We start from the raw sequence: 22,207 nt of genomic DNA on the forward strand, positions 1-22,207 counted from the left end.
AGTCTTAACTTTCATAAAGAATATCTCTTTGGGTTTGAGACTTTAGTCTTTGCAACTTTAGGGATCTTATCTATATACAAACAGCTTGTAACACTCCAAAGAGAAAGGAAAAATTGAAATCGCATCATATGACCCCTTTAAACATTGTTCTTTAAAATCATTGACTTTTGGCTTCTTCAGAAGCAAATACCATCACTTATCAACCTTAGAGCTCAAGAGCACCAAGGAAACACTTGTTTTGTTTACTGTGTGGAGACATGCTGAAATCGCATTTGGTCTCGTACTGTATCGCGTACCTTGTCAGTGTCGTGCGCTTTGCTTGGTCATTTGTTGTGATAAACAGGAAAGTGTGTCCAGCTGAATTCAATTTGAGTTTTGTTAAACGAATAAAAAAGAAGCTTAGTTTACCGCGGAAGCGGTCGCAGCTGCGGTCGTGTGAACACCGAAGAGTGTAAAGACCATCGACTCTACCGTGTGACTCCACCGGGCAGGGCAGTTTTTTTTAATGTATTTTTTTATAACCATTTCTTACTATGTGTCAGTAAGTTGTTGTTATTTTAGCATGTGTGTTTGGTATTATGTCTATATAGGTTTGTTATTAAGTTTTGGTTTTACTTAATTTGAGTTATTTCAGTACTTCAAAATACAAAATTAAAATGAAATAATATATATATATATTGAATGTATTTATATATATGTACATGTATATGTATATGTGTGTGGCTGTACATACACATATGTAGTTGTTTTTTGTTGTTTGGCTTAGTGTTATGTTAGAATCATTATTATACTCATACCTTTTGTTCTTTTAATATTTTGAATTGTTTTTAGCTTTATTTTTTTTGTTTTCATTTAAAAGTTTAGTTTTGAAATGTTGTTGTATGCATTTGTCATTTTTATTTAATTTCTTTTATTTTCTTAAATGTGTGTATATATATAGTATTTATAGAGTTTTAGCTTTTAGTTTTAATTACTTTTTCTTATTTGTAAGTCGCTTTGGATAAAAGCGTCTGCTAAATGACTAAAAGTAAAGTAAAGTAAAGTAAAGAGCAGTCTGTAGTATAAGATGTATACTTTAATGTTAAAAATAAATTTCTGTATTGAGAATATAAATGGGATATTTTAGTTCAGAAACTACTGTTGCACTCTACTGTCTAGATTTTTTATTTTTTTTGCATACACCAGTCATATACAATGTTCAAAACCAAAAAATATCAAGACAAAATTAGTACTTCAACAAGAATGAATGACAAACCGAAGGCTTTCATAGACTCCACGAGTTTGATGGTGAAAGACTGATCCTTGGGCAGCTCCTTCAGCATTCGCGCCACCTCAAAATGCCGCATTCCAACGATGTTCTTTCCATTAATGCATTCGACATGATCTCCCACACAGATCACCTTTACCCTATCCACCACACTGCCCTCTTTGATACGCTGCCAAATGGAAAAACAGATACGCTTCATATTTAATAATAACTTTTGTTAACATGTTAAAGTAGCAATTGAACAAATGCATTTTTGGCATACTTTTAATTTAACCACTAACTAGGCTTAAAATAATATGTATAAAGAATTCAAAAAATGGGTCTTAAACTCAACTAACACTTTGCTTTGAAGATACAAATCCAGCGTTCAGAGTACTACAGCATGTGATCTTACAAACACAGGGTGGCGATCTTAATTAAATTATTAACTTTTCTCAATCAAAGCCTGGCTAAAAAGAGATTAAATACCACTTTTATTTGTGCACAGGGATATTTTACAATTTACAGAAAATCATAAAATACTCTTCAAGCACTAAATTTGTTTACTTTCAAAAACATGCAAATCATTGTCTGTACATGGGCAGTGCTAGTACTACAAGCTATGAGCTCTGCACTCGGAAAACTAATTACACTGCTAAAGGGGTGGCATCCCAAAATAACACCCTGATCTAACAAAAGCGTCATTGTGAGTCTACCTTTATGAAGGCGTATCCAGCTCCATTGTCTGTGATGGTGAGCCCAAGTGCCTCCTCAGCTTTGTACACCTCCACCTCCTTTTTGAGCCCTTTTATGTGAGCGAAGATGAAGTCCTCCAGTCCTATCTGCCCTCCCAGCAGCTTTTCCATATCAATTTTGTGGGTGTTGAGTGTGCAAAATAGGATCTGTTGTAATACATCGAGAGGAGAGTTTCAACTATAATGAGATGGCGAGTTTTAAAGTCAGAAAACAATGAGAACATTGAGGATTTATGCAAATGTACTAAATTTAGTTTAGTAGCTGATCCCACAGCCAGAAATATAAAATGTTAATTTGCTGTTTAAAGGATCATGAAATGAAGAATCAAAATGTTCCTGATATTTACATGTATAAAATGTTACTCTAGAATAAAAGCATACTGAAAGTTTCAAAACTCAAAAGTAACTCCCAGTTTAAAGGTATGCTTACATGACAACAACGTAGTAGAAATTGTTAAAAAAAAAGTTTTTTCCGAGTTTTTGAAAAGTTTTATGCACAGATGACAACACTGATCCTAGTTCACACGGATCAGTGAAAACGACTCACAATTTTTCTCAACATGCCCATTAATGTGCGTCATTGATGTATGTAATCATAGAGGTGTGTTTTCAACAACTCATATCTGTCCATTAATCACAAGAGCAATACTGCTGTTAGGTAAAGAAATAAAAAACTTTATTTATATAATATAAAAATTGGAAAACGCATTTCATGACCGTCACATCATAACCTGTGATTGTGTGCTCATGTACATATGTTCTTTGATCGTTTTTGTTTTTAATGAGAACAAAACATTATAAGCGCACCTCAGGAAACATTAGAAAATAATTTCAAAAATGCATTTCATGACCCCTGTAACTTCACCAAACATACTGTAACTTCACCGAACATACTGTAACATTTTTAAAAGATAAATCAGAAGTGGAAATCTGCACTGAAGTATTAAAGCTTTGTGTTCACTTGCAAAGGCACTGAAATATAGTTTTTCCTTCCTCCTACCTCAAAAATGTTATGATGGAAGTCATCATAACATTTTTGTGAGCGAACAGAATACTCAGGGAATGCAAACATTTTGCTTGAGAACGTGACAGCATTAAAATATTATTTTATTATATTATTACTTTCGCTTGCAATTTTGCATTCCCCAGAAAAACTTTGGGTAACACTTTATTTTGATAGACGTTTTACTAAATAAAAGTAACTTTGCAATTACATCCCAACTATCACTCTTTAGAGTATTACCGGACTGTCTGCTTAATATCTGCTAACACTTTATTGTGATGGTCCCAAACACACACTCTACTGACTAGAAGTAACTCTGCAAATACGTCAACTTATTCTATTATAACCTAACAGTCTGCTGATACTGCTTTAGTTGCCATGTACTTGCAAAGCTATTTATACTTAGTACTGTAGAATGTCTAAAATGGACTATCGAAATCAAGTGTAACCAAACTTTGCATTCACTGAAAAACATGTGTTCTCTTGAAAACCTATTCAGAGAAACTGCAAAACGTCTGCATTTTCTCACTAAAGTGTTGCATTCCTCTGAAACTTTGCTTTTACTCACAAAAGCATTGCAATACAGTTTTTCCTCCAACCTCAAAATTATTTATAAGAGAGAATACAAAACTTCTGTGAGAAAAGACAAAGTTTCTCACGGGAACATATTAATTCATTCGCAAAAATTAATTTTTCTCCCATCTCTCTCTCTCTCTCTTTTTTTTTTTTTTGCTCATGTCCCTTTAAGGCCATTGTCCAACAAAAATATTACCTTTCAGAACACAGAGTGCAAAAAGAAAAATATGATTACCAATACAATTTCCCTGTATTTAATCAAAAGGAATTAAAAGAAAATCTATCAGAACTGTACAACTTCTTCAGCTCCCAAAATTATGTCCTACAACTGTCCAGTTGAAAAACATTATTCCAGTACAACACAGTGTTTCTCTTAAAGATAACAACATATCAAAAAGGACACAATGAATTAAACATTAATTAATATAATAATAATTTGTCCTGTAAGAGTTTCAATTAATCCAGTAGGATCCTTTTTTATTTTCATTTATGATCCAACAACGATTGCTTTGGATTGTTTCCAAATTACGATAAAATTGGAATCCTGTACACCCTATATATACATTTCACTAGGTATTACAGTTTGTTTATAAAAAAAAAAATCTGATTTAAAAAATGTGTTAATTTTTCAGCAACAAGTTTATCACTTAACACATTTCACAACATTCTCATTTCACAGAATTTCCCCCTTAATCAATGCAGAAAATGTGAAAGAAGTGCAGATTAAAGGAAAAGATGCATTTAAAATAATAGTGTTAACCATCTATTATGCAAAATAAAATAAAATAAAATCTAAAGTCAAATAAAATAAAATATAAAAAAAAGTTTCCATCCAGTGTTGTATCATTAAAAAATACTGGCATATACACAATTTAATACTAATACAAAAATGCAAGAAGAACTTAGGCCTTTCCATGATGCTGCCAATCCAATAACAGTGTTTTGTTGACCTCCAAATGCAGACATTCACACAGACAGATGGAGTCACCCTGGTGTCAGTCATCTAGAAATCTGGCATCATGTCTTTCACCGTGACTTCCTGGCAGCAGCAAGGAAACATGAGACCTGGCAACCTGAGACCCCAGATTTAAGGTTCACAGCTGATGAGTTGGGCCAGTCAACACTTGGTGAAAACTAGTAGTATTATATAACGAGTCAAGAAAGACTAAAGTGTTCAATTTGTTTCATGATAACTTGATTGTAAACATGTACAAACACGCACATCTTCTAGGTAAGGACAACCTTTGGACACAATTTGATGAGAGACGTAAGAGAAAATATCAGTCCATGTCAGCTCATTATAACGACCTGTGGTGGAGCAGCCACTCCAACAAAGACGACTTGTTTACTCCCCCTTTTGTGCACTGCGGGCACTTTGGACACACATCAGCTGACATGCAAATGAGACTGTTGCCCTGGTTACCGGAGCCTATCAAAAGGCCCGGGATTAAGAGGGAGCTTTCGTAGGGACACGAGGGGGGAAGGACAGGGCTGTTGGCTACTAGACGGCCAGCTTTGCTTTGCCCTGGCAGCCTGGGAGGCGGATCTTTGCCATATCTGTGGGCGGATTCACAGACACCTACACTGCGTTACCAAGGCTGCGACTGACATCATGCTTCCTCTTACACATCACATGTTTTTAGAGACACAGGACGTCTTCAGCAGCTACGCCGTGATGTACCCGCCCACATCGAATGAGAAAAAACCTCCTTCAACTGGCAAATGTTTCACCTTCGATACGAGGCACACCCACAGACAGGATTGCGACAGGCCGACCTTTGCAGAATCGCATTCTTGAGACAAGCAGGAAGTCAACTGAGCTGATCAAAACATTCTTGTCAGCCAATATAAAGGATTATAGTAATCTACTACAACACTTCTGGAAATAAAGTGAGATTGTGGAACAAATCTCCATTTTTAGTTGGATAAAGAGACGGAGAGGCCTGTTTCTTTGGCAACCAGGTGCAATTATGGGGTCTTAGCAGGGCAATCTGCTCTAATTACAATGAATGAATGAATGAAAGAGTGGCGCCTAAAGATTAAGCAGGCATTAATGTGAGTCAAAAAAAAGAACAAACGTGATGTATACAGTGGGTTGGGGCTTTGAAAGATTAACACAGTTTAACAGGTCAAAATGCTGAAGCAGCCAGGTTTAACACCACATGAACATGTTTGTTGATGAGGTGAAGAGAATCATCAAATCATTCATTACAACGACTGACTAACCAGCTAGCTTAAAGATTACTGCATAAATCCATTCACAACAGCAAAATAAGACTCATCAACATTTTTCCATAGGTAATCATTAACATTTCTGAGGTAAAGGATGCTTTCAAAACTTCACTGTTTACGCCCTGTCAATGAAGAGTGTCGATCGCGCCAGTGAAATTCTCAATTGGGTCAACTTTGTTTTTAACATACTTAACATGACACCTGTTAAAGAGAAAGTTTCCTAAAAAAAAGTACATTTCTGTCATCATTTACTTACTCTCATTTCAAACCTGTATGACCTTATTTATTTATTTCTAAAATTTTCAGTTTCAGATGTTTTCGTCCATACAATGATGGTCAATGTGGTCCAAAACAACACTGGACCCTGTTTACTTTCACTGTATGCAAAAAAACAAAAAACAAAAAAAAAGAGACATTTTTTAAAATAACTTCTCTTGTGTTCCACAGAAGACATAGTCTACAGGTTTGGGAAGACATTAACAACATTTCTGGGAGAACTATCCTACTGTGGTAGCCAAATAAATGGCATGTTTCTGCAATTTTTTCATCAAGTAAAGGTAACAATCCCATCTAACATCTATATGATAAAACGTGTTCGTTCAAAATACACAGACTGAAGTCTGAAGTTACAACATAATCATCTAAACGGGTTTCAATAGAGGCGCGACTGAAATTGTGTTGTGTTTGAATACATTCCATTCAGCTGACAACAGCAAGTACATACTTGAAGGACACGTTACAATACTGATAAATTATATTCCTTATAATGACCCTGAGTGGGATCAGCCTCTGCTTTCAGGGTGACAAGTATTGCAACATATGACAAGCAGGTAAATTACTTCTAAATTAAAGTGAGATGAAAATGGCAAAGACATGTACAAGGAAGACCGTGTTGAATGATTTATGAATCAATGCTTTGTAGGGACAATATAAGTCAATATATCCCAAAAAGAGTTTACGTAAGGTATTTTTTCAAATTCTCATTACAGTAATGCATCTTTTACTTTTGAGCTTTGTATTAGTCATACCCTAACAAAACAGTATTCCACTGAAAATATAAGTGATCATTTTCAGTTTTACTTGAGTAAAAGTACAGAAGTACTTGATTTATTCTCAAAACATTAAACTTAAATATACTAAAGTATCAATTTAAGTTACTGATAATTCAAGAGTGCAAAAAAAGTGAAAAAGTGTACCATATAGTATTTAGAAATTAAGAAAAACAAAATGTGTACTTGTGTGCTAGGTTGAAAATATAAAAACACTGGGAAAAATGTGGTAATATTTAATTAAATATATTCACTGATTAAAATTACTGTCCACCACTGGTAATTCTGGTAATAATCACTGTGTCCGGACACAATTTTATTAAACTAGCATAAAGTCAGTGCAGCAAATACTAACTTTATGCATAAATACTGTTCAAACAATAAATCAAATATTTGAAATATGGTAATACAAATTCTTAATAACCCCATATTATATTTTTCCCATTGCTGACAAACTGAAACAGGAAGTCTGCACTGGAAACATGAATTCGGACACATTGAAATATTGTGGCCTATCTAGCTATCTATGTATGTATGTATGTATGTATGTATGTATGTATGTATCTATCTATCTATCTATCTATCTGTGTGTCTATCTATCTATCTATCTATCTATCTGTCTGTCTGTCTGTCTGTCTGTCTGTCTATCTATCTATCTATCTATCTATCTATCGATCGCCGATAGGTTTTTGTTATGTCTTAGTCATGAACCATAATGCTAGTAGCTGCTGGTGTGGGTGGGATATTTCTAAGATATGACTAGACAAAAATTTGTGTAGTGCAGAATGAGTCATGAAATATTTTTGGTGATTTTCCCAGAATAAATAGATTTTTTTTTTCTATATTAGCTACTTTCAGTGCCACAAAACTCCAGTTATAAGCCTTTAACAGACATTAAAATAAGTTTTTATATTTTTATAATTTTTTTTATATGCAAAATATAAAACGATTTACTTCTTTCTCATTTTAATATTAGCTACTTTCAGTGCCACAAATCTGCAGTTCTAGGTCTTTAATACACATTCAAATAGGCTGAATTTTTTTATAAGCAAGATATAAAATGCTTCACTTCCTTTTAATTTTGATGTTCCTGCTGGGCTTTACAAAATTCACCTTACCATATCACATACCATATCACTGAATAATTCAATACTGTCATAACTGGAATTAAGTGTTTAGCTAGATTTCAAATGGGTACAGAGACCTGGTCTCGTATCTACAATGGATGATACTGTCTATGAAGCATTACAGGAATCTAGATTGTACATATCCTCACTGGAGGCCATTGTTACAACTACAGTTTACATGAAAGTGTATGCTGATGTCACACAGAGATAGACTGTGTGATAGACTGTCTGTCCAGCTTTTCAAAAGCACAGGTCTACTCATTGACAACTCATTTGAATTTTACAATAACACAATGATAACAGCACTGCTTTATTCCGTCTTAATGCAGGGGTGTCAAACTCATTTAAGGTTGAGGGCCGGATCGGAGAAAATGTCCTAGTTTGCTCACAATTACATTAATATTAACCATACAAACTACAATATAATAAAAAATAAAAAAAATCTAGGACAACTTTTTTTTTAAAGATGATGCTTGGTTATTTTAGGGGTGTGCAATTGACACAAAATGTCTTTTTTTTGATAGTGATAATTATCATATTTTGCAGAGTGTGTTTTTGAGGGCCGTGTTCGGCCCGCGGGCCGTATGTTTGACACCCCTGGTCTTAATGGGAATCGCAACTTGTCAGGCACCTATTATAACTTCATTAGTAATGCTACATACTTTACACTCAAATAGAAGGAAACTTTCTAGTTCATTTTTAGTTTTAATAAAGACTTCAAAGAGAAGATCAATGCAGATTACACTTGCTCAAACTACAAACTGGTGAGTATAGATAAAGTAAAATTAACTAGTCAAAACATGCAGCAGTTTAAAGGCCTAAAGCAAAAGTTCATTCTAGTCTAGTGAGGCCTGCTAATTCAAAGACAACACAACAATCAACCAACCAACACTCCTAATCCACTGATCCTGCAAAACATAGAAAGCAAAACCGACTGTTGAGCAGACAACGCAGTGTCCAGACAGCAGCACCTGCATGCAAATGCTAAACAAATTACATGCTAGCTCCATGAAAGGACACTTCAGTGAAGTCACGCAGTGTAGCATGTGAAACAAGAGTTCAACTGTCATAGTAATAAACAGACTTTGACCAGTGAAGTTCTGTAAAATTAGATTAATATCTTTTTACTCGTATTAAACCACTAACAGTAATGGCTGAGAAGTCTGGCTTCAGTCTGCCAGTCACTTGACAAAAGGAGTCTCTTTGTCACATTAATTTTGCATAGGAAGGTAATGAATGTTGTACACGCATTAACATGTTAAAAGAGGGCAGTCTAATCTAATCGACACTGCCCTTTTAACCGGGTATACTTATTTTCATGAAGCCGACAAGGGGAAGGTTTGAATGCCTTGGGTGATACGATATTGGGAGTATTTTAAGTATACCAAACAATCCATATGACAGCTTTCCAAACAGTAGCCACCTTATTGGCTAAAAAAAAACATCCACACATGCTGGTAAAGACAGCACTAAGAATCAATAGACAACACATGCAAAAGAGTAATGAAATGCTGCACAGTATGCACTACTCCGCTCCCTCCATCCCCGGGGAGGCTGAAGCGATTTATCATCATGTGTTAGGGTTGTGCCCACTGTAACAGGATGTGAGGGACTTCCTCTGAGGACCTGCAATAAACCCACCATTTCAACATGCAAATAATTAATGGTACATTTCTAAAGAAAATGTGCTGGATTGAGGTATCAGCAATGGTTAAAATACACAAGGCCACTGAGTGATTTATATTCAGATTACTATCAAATCCATATGTTAGCTGACCTTTAAATACCACACACCTGATAGGTCTGTCCAAACAGTCCGGTAACTAGTCTGACTGGTTTTTAGGATGAACCCCCTTAAGTGCTTTAAGCAGAGCAACTATTCTAGGAAACTCTCAAATGAGGACCAACTGATACATGAGAGGCCAGACAACACTATTCACTGACACGCTGAAGAATAAGTTTCAGTTACAACCAATAGGATTTTTAACACCTGATGCATTAGGAGAATCTTTTCTTACTCAATACTTTTTAGTTTTCTATCACTTTAGAAAGTATCTATGCACTGCTTTAAAGCACCCCGAATCGAATACACTGAACTCAAAAGCCTATAATGCTATATCAACATCTATTTTTAATCTCAAATAACCAGACTCTAATTTTTTAGAACCGTCTAAATTCCAAATACCTAATTCCAAGAACTTGGATACATCCTAGAAAAAAAAAAAATCATCCAGTGAGAATAATTACAAACATTTCCAACCCAATCCTGAGAAAACAACTATTTTACAGGGTGGTGGTTTCAGTTGAATTTGTACAAAAACATACAAATATACAAATAAGATGTGAATTTTAAGATATGACTTAGCCACCAATTCACCAATATGTAAAACATTTATAAATTGCAATGAGAGTGTTGGCATTTCACCTTAAACATTTTATTACAAATATTATAAGCTAAAAGTGAATTATGTGGTGCTTTTAAAATCATGTATATGGGTCAATGTTATACCACTTATCATTTTTTTATATCATCTATTAGTAAAAATGACATTAAGTAGTAATGCAAATAACACAGATATTAACTTCAAAACACAGGAACTATGCCAATGATTAAACTAGAAAAGTTTTTTGAAGAAGCAAATTCTTGAATAAAAATAAAGACAAAATGTTGTTGCTTTTATTTTAAGGATACAAAAGAACCATCAGTGTGTTGTAACCATAATACAGTAAATCTATCATGTATCAAAAACATCATATAACAGAGAGGACCCTTTAGACCCTAACGACTGTCAAGGTCATTAAGTCCAAACCTTTTTATGAAAAGGTTTTGTTAAGTTCAAATGGATTAACAATAAGAAAACTTCTTGGTATTTATGACTTTTGTAATCCCCGATGTTTGCAAAAATATTTAGCTTCTTAAAAAAAATGTGCATGAAAATTGTGTTTATAGTAAGTGGTGTACACCACTTGGGTGAAATTAAGGTCTGGGTAAAGTATTTTAGAACATTCTACTTGGTGATTACCACCACGTTTTCCCAAAAACAGTATGGATAAAAAAAAAAATAGGCATAAAAAAAATTTCTAAGCACTTGGCACATGTTTTAAACTAGATTTGTACAAGATTTTCCTTTTTATCATATCAAATACCCCTATTTGCCATTGACCAATTTTCATTATTTAAAAAAAAAATCCACTTTCAGAATACAACCTTATTTCTGAAAACCAAAGCTGGTTATCATCAGACAAAAATGTCAACGACGTCCCGCGATTTTCAGTTCCCTGTACCCAGAAAGACGCACCTTATGCAAACACCACCAGGCTCGTGGTTTTTGATTTGCAACTTCGTTTGAGTAATTCATTTCTGACTCATCACCGCCTGCGTACCGTCTCGAGTTCACGCTGAGATTTTGAAATATATTTAACAAGCTGACATTTACCTCATCCGGGTGTAAATTAAACGCTTCTGCTATTTTGCCGTACAGCTCTTTGACGTTCGTGAAGCCCTCGATCCGGCCCGTGGGACTCCCGTGTGCGAGCTGCGTGTGAAACACCAGTTTCGGTCGCATGTTGGCCGGTGGAGCAGGCAGACCGCCACCGTTCACCGCGGACTTCCCAACACCTGCGTGTCCGCTGACCTCCTCGTTTTCCACTAAGTTCGAGCTTTCCTTCGACTTGTTTTTCTTTTTCCTGAGTCCCAAAGGCATGTTCGCGCCTCCTGTAAATCCGTGGGGGAAATGAAGACCGCGGGAACCGGACAGCTAAAGCATTGAAGGACGCAAATCAACCTGTTGAATGTGTCCTTTTTGTTCCCACTCTTCGAAACCGAGCCAGGGTTTAAAAACGGTAGTATTCAACGGATAATAGATTAGAAATAGACGGTGTGCGGCTCTACTGTAAACTCTCTTGCCGTTGAGGCTCAGGACAATGAACAACTCTATGGCCGAACGCAAGCGCGCTACAGGACGCCGTGACGTCATCCAGAAACTCATTTACCTGGCTCAGGTGTCAATTAAATTTTGTTTAAACTCCAACCGGTGAAAGCAGATGAAGATAAACACACGCCTACCAATAACGATTATTATACCATAAATAGTACTAAAGATAGTTTCCTCTCAAAAGTCAGATTACGTAACAGTTACAGGAGTGTAGAAACTATAGCTAGATAACCGATACTCATTTTGAATTTCTAATAGGCCTAATCTATTTCGCTCAGTAGTGTGTAAATCATTTTTTACATCTTCGTGCCATTCTCTTTTAATCATTTAGTCTTGTTTGCCATCATTGTTTTCACTGAGATTTAAAATCTCGTTTCTGCTTTCAGAAATCATATCCATCACTGCTACGATGACTAATTCTGATGTAGCAAAGGTTGCTGACTATTTTGGACCTTATTTCCCTCATGTAGTCTGATTTTGAACATGTGGCGTCCTCTGGCGGATATTTAAATGAATCACGTGTACAGTAGTTGTACAATTTTATTAAATTGTATCATAACGATTTAACCATACACTTTCAACACAATGCACTAGTAGTCAATGTAAGATAAAGTCATTCTAATAATGCAAACGCTCTCCTAACTTTCCATGAATAAACATATGATATGAACCCACAGCACAAGTAACCAAATTTTTGGTCTCTGTCGAAGACAGTTACGTTATGTGAGTCCGTTGCTCACATTTAAAAGGATCTGACGAATCAGATCTGAAAAGGCATTAGTAGAGTCCTGCTAAATGCTGAAGGCACGTATCCATGGCACCATCACAGTTCACTCCAAGCCATCATCATTTACTAAAATTATATCATATTGTGCATTTAGAAAGAATAACAGTACATGATCTGTCAGTACAGATGGGATCTACTTGTAAAAGGCAAACAAATAGATCTGTATCATTTAGTCTGTAAAACACTTATTTCAATACTGCACAATTCAAAAGAAGGGTCCCACTTTATATTAAGTGGCCTTAACTACTATGTACTTACATCAAAAAATAAGTACAATGTACTTATTGTGTTCATATTGTATTGCAAAACACATTTGCTGCTATTGAGGTGGGATATGGGTAAGGTTAGGGACAGGTTTGGTGGTATGGCTAGGTTTAAGGGTGGGTTAAGGTGTAAGGGATGGGTCAACAGTTAAGTTAATTACAGATGTAATTACATGCAGCTATTTTTAAAATATAAGTACAATGTAAAAACATGTATGTACACAATAAGTGCATTGTACCAAATGATTAATTTAAATGTAAGTACATAGTTGTTAAGGCCACTTAATATAAAGTGGGTCCAAAAGAAGCATAAAAATAACTAACTGGACACAGATTGCACTTTAAGTTGGCACTGTCACTGACATTCACAAGCATGCAACATAATTCATATATATGTATCAGATATATAACAAATGCATATATATTTAACAAACATTTAGATAAAAAATTGAAATTGCACATTCTCAAAATTTGATTTGTCATATTAGTCCACCTATGAAGGGGACTGCATTGTTCATGTAGAAATGTCACTAAAGCATGTCCAAGCTCACTTTATGAGACCGGTAAGTGTCGTTTCAGGACATCCTTGGCATTAGACGGCAGACTGTCAGGAAAGTTCACATCAAACTCCACAATAAGGTCCCCTCTTTGTTCTGGGTTCTTTGGGAAGGGCAGTCCTTGTCCAGCAATGATCTTCCTCATGCCAGGTTTGATAACATCAGTTATCTTCATATTGCACGTTTTACCATCTATCGTCGACACGGTGACAGAGCAGCCACACAATGACTATGAGCAAAGAAAAAAACAAAACAATCGTTAGTAGGATAAGAAATATTGGTAACACTTTACAATAATATTCTAAATAATATTCTCTTAACTTTAAATATGCTATAAGACAAAGAACACATAAAAGCAGTATTGCTAGTATTTTTAACTGTTCTGCATAACTACTATATAAATATCTAAATTGTACATTGTCATCCCTTTATAAAAAATGATTGACTGTTTTAATGGATGTCTGGTGCGAGACAATTTCAACTCTGATACAGTAACTCTGTAACTGAATTGAACCTGCTTTTAGATACGCGTTCATTTAATTTTATTTTTCATCTTATTCATCGATCTTGATTCACAGTATGTTCTTTACACTTTCTTCTTAAAATGACAAGCATCAGGACATGAAGCTGGGAACAGTATGAAACTTTCACATTATGACAGTAACCTGGGCAAATACCTACTATAATTCCAATTCATTCGGCTATACTGCAGATATTGTGTGCAAAAATGCATCCAACTTTTTCCCTTTTGTCGCATATATATCCCATCCAACAGCCTGAAAACTCATGACATTTACAGACACAGCACTGTCTATCAATGATTCTGCCATAAATGTACATCTTGATGGGCCTGTAACGGTTTAAGTGGGCGAGCTCCTTTTCTGGCATCTCACAACAGCTGATTGAGCTCATATTCCTTCCTGTCCAAACTGCATTATGTAAGAGACGAGATTTCACACAAAGAATTTGACATTTCTAGCTAGGCAAATGTACAAAACCTTGCCTTATACAAACCTGGACATATAGATAGGTCTATAGACTGTAAAAGTGTTTAGATTTTTAAATTGACACAAAATGCTACAGTAAAATCATGTTAATTGGCAATTTAACATGCTAAACTGTACTTCTTACATACTGTAATTTAACCTACCATAAATTGTGGACAATTTGCTTGCATTTAATGGGATAAATAACAGGTATCCGTATAATACCTGTAGGCCTAATTTGACCATAATTACTGTTTAAATTATATTTATTGGAAGTAAAAGTAATGAATTACCATATAATTTTCAAGGTGAAAATCTATATTATGTTAAACAAGGCAACATTTTTCAGTCAGATGGATGAATGAATGGACAGATAGATAGATTTAGAGCCCTGCTGTGATTTAACTTACCATATATGGTTGAAAATTATATTCCATGTACTTTTATTGTAACATGCTGTAAAAAATGCTTTTGGAAGTAAAAAAAAAAACCCTGAATAATTAAGGTGAAAATCTATATTATCTATATATTGTCTTTTAGAGTCGGATAGATGGAAAGAGGGATAGACATTTAGAGTCAGATGAATAAACATACAGACAGACAGTCACAGATAGAGATGGATGGATAGATGGATGGATGGATGGATGGATGGATGAACAAATTAATTTGTAAGTGGCTTCTCTCACCTGGCGCAAACTGATCCGGACCGGGTACACGATATCAGACCCCTCTCGGCGAAAGTGGGCGTGGGGCTTGTCTTTAATGACAAACACAATATCGGCAGGAATAGTATTAGGCGATTCGTCACCCTCGCGTGGAAACGTGATTTTGGTTCCCTCTTTCCACCCGCGCTTGATCTCAATAGTGAGGATTTTGTCCTCGTTTCTCAAAGTCCGACCGTCTGGATTCAAGCGCTTGCGTGAGATTTTCATGCGCTTGGTGCATCCGTGAAAGACCTCCTCTAGAGACACCCGGAGCTCGTGGTGGATCGCGGGGTCCTGTTTCCTGCGCGGCGGGCCGCCCTGACCAACGTGCCGCTCGCGTGGAAATCCATTTATGTTAAAACTCGTGAAAGAACCAAAGGGGTCATTTCCGTCCACCTCCATGTCGTCGTCATCTCGTCCATTGACTTTCCTGCCAAAAAACATCTCGAAAGGATTGGCTCCCCCGAAAAACGTGGCAAACGTCGCGTGAGGATCTCCATGGAAGGTGTAGGTGAAGTTGCCTCCTGGCCCGTCGGTCGCCCCTCCACCTCCTTTAAGGCCTAAAATGCACAGATTTTACAGAACACACGTTTAATCTCTGGAAAAAAAACTGAGGAAGATTTAGGCCCCAGGGCCCATGATGTTAAAGGCTTTAATTAGCCTACTATGCATCCCACTGCAGTAGGCTACTTTTAATAAATAAACACACATAAATCATGTGCACGTCAAACCAGAGCCTATAATTACAACAGCGGTGACATGCAATTTCGACGCTTAAATACAGAACATATACAGTCTTTTCCCGATTTTAAAGAATGTTGGTTGAGCACTGAAAAGGACAATAAACCATGACTCCTTATGGTCAACTTTGTATAGCATACTGTTCGGTAAATGTTCTGAGAATTCGTTTTCATTACATTTACATCCGATACATTTAAGAGATTAGCAGACAGAAGGATTACGCATTCATATTTTCTGCAATTTCGACGCTTAAATACAACACATATAGTCTTTTCCCGATTTGAAAGAATGTTGGTTGAGCACTGAAAAGGACAATAAACCATGACTCCTTATGGTCAACTTTGTATAGCATACTGTTCGGTAAATGTTCTGAGAATTCGTTTTCATTACATTTACATCCGATACATTTAAGAGATTAGCAGACAGAAGGATTACGCATTCATATTTTCGCTGTTATTACGGATATTACAGAGATGAAGCAAGTCTACCTTCTTCGCCGTACTGGTCATATATTTCCCTTTGCTTTGGATCACTAAGAACTTCATAAGCCTCCGCGACCTCCTTGAATTTCTCCTCCGCATTGGCCGTCTTGTTTTTGTCAGGATGCCATTTCAGAGCCTGTTTTCTGTACGCCTTTTTGATGTCGTCGTCTGATGCTCCTTTTGCGATTCCCAATATTTTGTAATAATCTTTGCCCATTTTCTCCTATGCAGACCCGCTTCCCAAGGATTCGTCAGTCTCTCGAAAAAGACAGTGAATCAATGCACCGTCGTGACTACGGTGTCAAAACCTGCCACTTTAAACCGTGATACGGATGATCAGTTGATCCTGTTGTGTCTGTTTGGAGGCGGTTACTCAGCACTAAAGATCTTGTGTTATTTTACCCTCTTTAAATAGCCATTGCTCCCTCCCCTGTACCAGTGCAGCTCTGGAATCAGTGTACTTTCTAGAACGTAGCTGAGGCACGTCATTTCCCATTTCAGATCAATCTAAGTTCACTCGAGCACGAGTAACGATGTGTCTCCGAGAAAATTTTGTGTTGTGAAGCTTTTCTATTGTCTGTCTGTCTGTCTGTCATGAGGATTATGGGATGGCATTTTAGTGGCTGTATATTTTACAGTTCATAATGTACATTTCAGTAGATTATGTGTCTACACATAACAGTGTTATTATACTAACCTTGAACCACTAAAATCTGATTTGTGCCTTAAAATATATTCACACAACATCATAATAATACACGTGGTAAAATGAAAAAAAAAAAACATCTGATGACTTAATCTTTTGATGTAGTTCATCAAAGTTGAACTTTCCATGAACACTGGCTAATAATAGACAGAGCACAGTATTAAACAAACACAAAACACCACCAAGGAAACATACTTAAAAAAAAAACATGAAATAAACAACATAAATCAAATATAATCAACATAATCTATCTATCTATCTATCTATCTATCTACTATCTATCTCCCTGTTGAAAAAAACAGCATATGCTGGTTTTTTCAACAGGGTATCTAGGCTATCTATCTATCTAGGCTATCTATCTATGTCTGTTACCTGACTCTGTCTTTCATTGTATGTCGATTAAAGAAAGCCTGATATATATTTCAACAATGAATCATCAGTATGCTTACTGTAGGTCATAGGTAACATTTCATTCCAAAATTAGCTTATGCTGCTTCATTAGCTGCAGTAGCCTTTAATGATCTTTCTGTTTTTCTCTAGGCTGTGCTTCATATATAGTATTATATTGTCTGCCATCCGGTCAATTTAACCCCATCTGTCCTTCAGATCACTCTAACCCTTTAGACTAAAACAATAGTAATAAAACAAAACAATAATAATAATAATAAATAGGCCTAAAAGTCAGACCCCATAGGCTAGCATATAGCTTTACCTACTCTAAAACTGTAATGCTACAATTGTGTTGTAGCTATAATCAAAGTTGCTATGGATGCAGGCTATTATACGTCATTTTCTGAAAATAGATGTTAAATATGAGATAATAAAAGGCACCACTCTAAGAATAGTAGTTCAATCTTTCACTGGCAGGTGGCAGATCCAGTTTCCTCCCCTTCCCAACCTTCTCCTCACTGAGACCATACTTGAAGCAATCTTTGAAAAAATATTAGATAACGAGTCTAATACAACATAAAGGAAATAACCAGAAATAACCATATTTGGTCTGTAAACAATATTGACTTGACTTGACAATTTTGACTACACTGCTTATCCATATAATAACACCACAGTTCCATCTGCTGGTTAGCATCGGTATAGCATGAATTTTCCCTGTGAGATGCTGGTATTCAAGACCACCGCAGTACTCCATTCTCTGGCGAGAGATGTGACTCAGCATTATCAGAATAAATAAGGTGAACATACAGTAATTCACCACAAATTAAACTAATAGACTTACTTAAAACTATTGACGTATCATTTAAATACTACCATTTTTATTTTACATTGGATAACAGTATTAACCATGGATCACTTCCGCGGCTTATTTGATAAACTCGACAAGAATAAAGACGGGTTTATATCTACAGAGGAGCTGCAGAGTGAAATGCGACGGATAGGCGTGGAACCAGTTTGTGAAAAGGTTCAAGTAAGACTTCTTTGTGTGGAATTACATACTGATACATTTGTAGAGATGTAGCCAAAAGTATTCATATGTATCTGGATTACATTATTGTCAGTAAATGCAATTCTTTCGTTTAGGCTATCATGTCCAGTTATGACCAAAATGAGGATGGACGTCTAAGCTATCAGGAATTTCTTATTTACATGATGGACAAAGAGAAGAAATGGAAAATAGATTTCCATGCCCTTGACAGAAATAAATGTGGTAAGCTGTCTGTGACAAATATACATATTTTCTGTTTGAAACAGCTTTATGTTTTATATCTGGTCTTTGTTTAGAAGTGTAAAATGTGCTCTAGGTGCACAAAACAAAGTAACAAGAAAGTGGAAAAACTTTATTTGTATAATCTCATCTTTTTTAGGGTCCATTGACCTGGAGGATATAATGTCTCTGTTTAAGGAATTAGGTTTGGTCATATCAAAACCCAACGCAAAGCGGATCATTCAAATGTAAGAGGCCTCATGGTGTTGCCTTCACATTTGCAATATTTTACCAAGTCACAAACATCAAGATCACTCCATGTGTGTAAGATGAAGCAGATACTTTGACATATAGCCTACAGGTTTATGTAAATCTCAAAGAGACTTTGTTTTCTGACACAGTTTAAAACCCATTTAATCCCACCGTGACCGTGAAAAAGGTTTTCATTTATAAAGCTCTAAAAACCTTATTGACTGATGTTTTAGTGCACTTCCTGCAAATATGGAAAAAATAAAGGGTCTCAATTAAATATGTGCAGTTTCACATGGTTAGTGCAAATTGTCATATGACCAAAGCAGTTTAATTTCCTGTTTGCGCCATGAGAAGGTGATGGCTGCATCAAAGCTCCAAAACAAAAGGCTAGTAAAGAATGTTAACATAAAGATTTGACAAAGATTTTTGGTACACATTATCTTTGAGGTTTCTAGTATTAATACATGAATTCACATATAGTCAGTTTTGTTGAGTGTGGTCATAGAATGAGTAAACATCTTGATGGTCACAATAGTGACCGGTGGGATAACAGTGAACTTAGGTTTACAATATAAATCCAATAGCAGTTGTTAGTGACAAACTATTGCACTAAATTAAACGTTCAAATGTTACAAATAAGTTACAATATTAATGTTGTAATACTGGTAGCACTAATATAAAAATTTGGTGATATATGTTACAAAAAAGTAACAATTTTGAAATACGTTGATGGTTGTATTTTTTTGTGTTTTATCTCAGTATTCCTATCAATGCTGTTTAATGGAACACTCCACTAATTTTGAAAATAGGCTAATTTTCCAACTCCCCTAAAGTTAAACAGTTGAGTTTTACCGTTTTCGAATCCATTCAGCCGATCTCCGGGTCTGGCGGTAGCACTTTTAGCTGAAGCTTAGCATAGATCATAGAATCTGATTAGACCATTAGCATCTTGCTCAAAAATGAAAAATGACTAAGACCAACGGAAAATGAAAAGTTGCGATTTTCTAGTTCCTTGATTGTTACGCCAGAATGAGAGTATAGTTCCTAGCCATATCGGCCTAGAAAATCGCAACTTTTCATTTTCCGTCGGTCTTCGTACACGATGTAACTACAGAAGAGTCAAGTTGGGCTAAGATATATAACAATTTTTATGAGTGCAGAAATATGTTAATTCATTACACACATTATCCCACCGGTCACAATTGTGACCGACCATAAAACAATTTTTCACACACTTTTCCAAAAAAAAAAAAAAAAAAAATTATTGATTATTTCAAAGGATTACTAATGACACATCATTTGGATATTTCCATGTCTGGGAAAAATTTGGGATTAAACGGGTTAAGTGGTTTTCCTCTTATCTGCATGACAGGACATGCTCAGTTAAAATTGGAAATTATGTTTTGACATCTGCGACTAACACTTGGGGGGTTCCTCGGGGATCAATTCTCAGTCCGACTTTATTTTCATTATATATGTTACCCTTAGGGTCAATTTTTTAGAAATACAATATTAATATTGATTATTTCAAAGGGTTACTAATGACACATCATTTGGATATTTTCATGTCTAGGAAAAATTTGGGATTAATTGGGTTAAGTTAAATGTATGACATGCATGCGTATTTGTATTGATTATGTTATTAATCAGCTCGATTATTAATGTTAAATTCTGATTGTCATTAGGATGGATGAAGACAACTCTATGACGGTAGACTGGGAGGAATTCCTCCAGCACGTCATCATTAACCCAGCAGAAAACATTGGAGAGTTGATATCTTCCTGGAAACATAACCTGGTAAAAACCAGCTTTTAAATACTTAAAAAATACATGTAAAGACATACTTCACATAAAAGGAAAATTCTCTCAATATTTACTCAGCCCCAGTGTCATCCCTGATGTGTAAGACTTTATTTGTTCTGCAGAACACAAACAAAATATTTCTGCTTCATGAGTGACATTTAGGTGTGTTCCCTCAAAAGAGATTAAATCGCCTCGGCATACACTAATTAAACCACTGGAGCCATATGAATTGTTTATACATGCCTTTATGTGCTTTTTGGAGCTTCAAACTTTGTATGCAGACTTTGCGTGGAGATTTCAATCTAAAAATCATTGTGTTCTGCAGAAAAGTTGTACATAAGTGTGACATGAGTAAAAGATGAAATTGTCATTTTTAGTGAAACTATTACTATTTTGCACATATACATTTAATATGCAATGTTCATAACCGGGTTTATAAAAGGAGGTTGTCTTTTTAGGTGTTTGATGTAGGAGAGAGTCGCTCTATGCCTGTTGAGTTAACCCAGCAGGAGACTGACCTGTCTATCTGGGGGAACTTTATATTGGCCGCAGGATTGGCAGATGCTGTGTCTAGAACTGTGACAGCACCAATAGACCTGTTAAAGACACGACTTCAGGTAGTTTTTGTTAGTCATGACAAATTTTTTTTTACTATACTTGTTGAATTCACTTTAATGTCTTTAAAGGGGTGGTTCATTGCGATTTCACTTTTTTAATGTTAGTTAGTGTGTAATGTTGCTGTTTGAGCATAAACAATATCTGCAAAGTTACAAAGCTGAAAGTACAATGCAAATGGAGATATCGTCTTTTAAAATTCTGGCAGTTTAATGCCTACAAAAACGGCTGGTAGGGACTACAACGAGTTACTTCCCGGGTTCGTGACATCACAAACCCAGATAAAAGAGAAGAGGAAGAGAAAACTAGAGGTGCACGTAAAAATCTGTTCATATATGAAGCGCGATTCTGTCTTCTAACGGATTAACTAAGGGACAAACAGACTTCTAATGGATTCACAGGTTTCAAAATCAATGTTCAAAAGCAGCGGTTCTCAATCCTGTTCCTCGCGTCCCCCTGCTCTGCACAAGCTCTGCTCTCTCTCTCTCTCTCTCATTCAGCTCAGCTCCGACAATAAACTGTTCCAATTATACACTTATTTTCACATAGCTATGAGAAGCATTAAACATGGACGCGCGTGCAGTCTATATTAAAGCTTTAATCAGGATAAAACCGTATATTAAAAGTTAACATAACAAGTAGCATTTACAACAGCGTATCTAAAAGTATGAGACAACAACAAACAAAAAACATAGGCCTACCATTAAAAGCCGTGCTTGCACAGGTTC

The 22,207-nt window shown here is 35.8% G+C and overlaps 3 protein-coding genes across 4 annotated transcripts in view; 1 reads left to right on the top strand and 2 right to left on the bottom strand.

The window, feature by feature from the left end:
* Positions 1-11,963, bottom strand: part of LOC107681828 (PDZ domain-containing protein GIPC1-like) — a 14,545-nt gene extending 2,582 nt beyond the window's left edge. For both annotated transcript variants that reach the window (XM_016478179.1, XM_016478178.1), the window contains exons 1-3: positions 11,426-11,963; positions 1,963-2,148; positions 1,256-1,436 (exon numbers count right to left, since the gene is read on the bottom strand). In XM_016478179.1, coding sequence (XP_016333665.1) covers positions 1,256-1,436; positions 1,963-2,148; positions 11,426-11,692 — 634 coding nt within the window. In that variant the 5' untranslated portion in view covers positions 11,693-11,963. The remainder of the gene's footprint in view (positions 1-1,255; positions 1,437-1,962; positions 2,149-11,425) is intronic.
* Positions 11,964-13,213: 1,250 nt separating this feature from the next.
* On the bottom strand, positions 13,214-16,903 carry dnajb4 (DnaJ heat shock protein family (Hsp40) member B4). Its single transcript, XM_016478174.1, has 3 exons — positions 16,450-16,903; positions 15,203-15,780; positions 13,214-13,759 (listed from the first exon to the last, which is right to left on the bottom strand). Exons 1-3 carry the CDS (start codon positions 16,658-16,660, stop codon positions 13,526-13,528), a joined length of 1,023 nt encoding a protein of 340 aa, XP_016333660.1. The 5' UTR covers positions 16,661-16,903; the 3' UTR covers positions 13,214-13,525.
* Positions 16,904-18,449: 1,546 nt separating this feature from the next.
* slc25a24l (solute carrier family 25 member 24, like) overlaps positions 18,450-22,207 on the top strand; it is an 8,900-nt gene continuing 5,142 nt past the window's right edge. Inside the window, exons 1-5 of the mRNA XM_016478000.1 lie at positions 18,450-18,572; positions 18,686-18,812; positions 18,970-19,057; positions 20,747-20,858; positions 21,323-21,481. Coding sequence (XP_016333486.1) covers positions 18,450-18,572; positions 18,686-18,812; positions 18,970-19,057; positions 20,747-20,858; positions 21,323-21,481 — 609 coding nt within the window. The remainder of the gene's footprint in view (positions 18,573-18,685; positions 18,813-18,969; positions 19,058-20,746; positions 20,859-21,322; positions 21,482-22,207) is intronic.

This window comes from Sinocyclocheilus anshuiensis, unplaced genomic scaffold (genome assembly GCF_001515605.1).
Source record: "Sinocyclocheilus anshuiensis isolate Anshui unplaced genomic scaffold, SAMN03320099.WGS_v1.1 scaffold436, whole genome shotgun sequence".
NCBI lineage: Eukaryota > Metazoa > Chordata > Actinopteri > Cypriniformes > Cyprinidae > Sinocyclocheilus > Sinocyclocheilus anshuiensis.

Coding starts and splice junctions, on each gene's coding strand:
- dnajb4 (XM_016478174.1), bottom strand. CDS start 16,660: ATGGGCAAAGATTATTACAAAATATTGGGAATCGCAAAAGGAGCATCA. Junction 15,781..16,449: donor TGACCAGTACGGCGAAGAAG/GTAGACTTGCTT, acceptor TGTGCATTTTAG/GCCTTAAAGGAGGTGGAGGG. Junction 13,760..15,202: donor TCCGGATCAGTTTGCGCCAG/GTGAGAGAAGCC, acceptor CTTTGCTCATAG/TCATTGTGTGGCTGCTCTGT.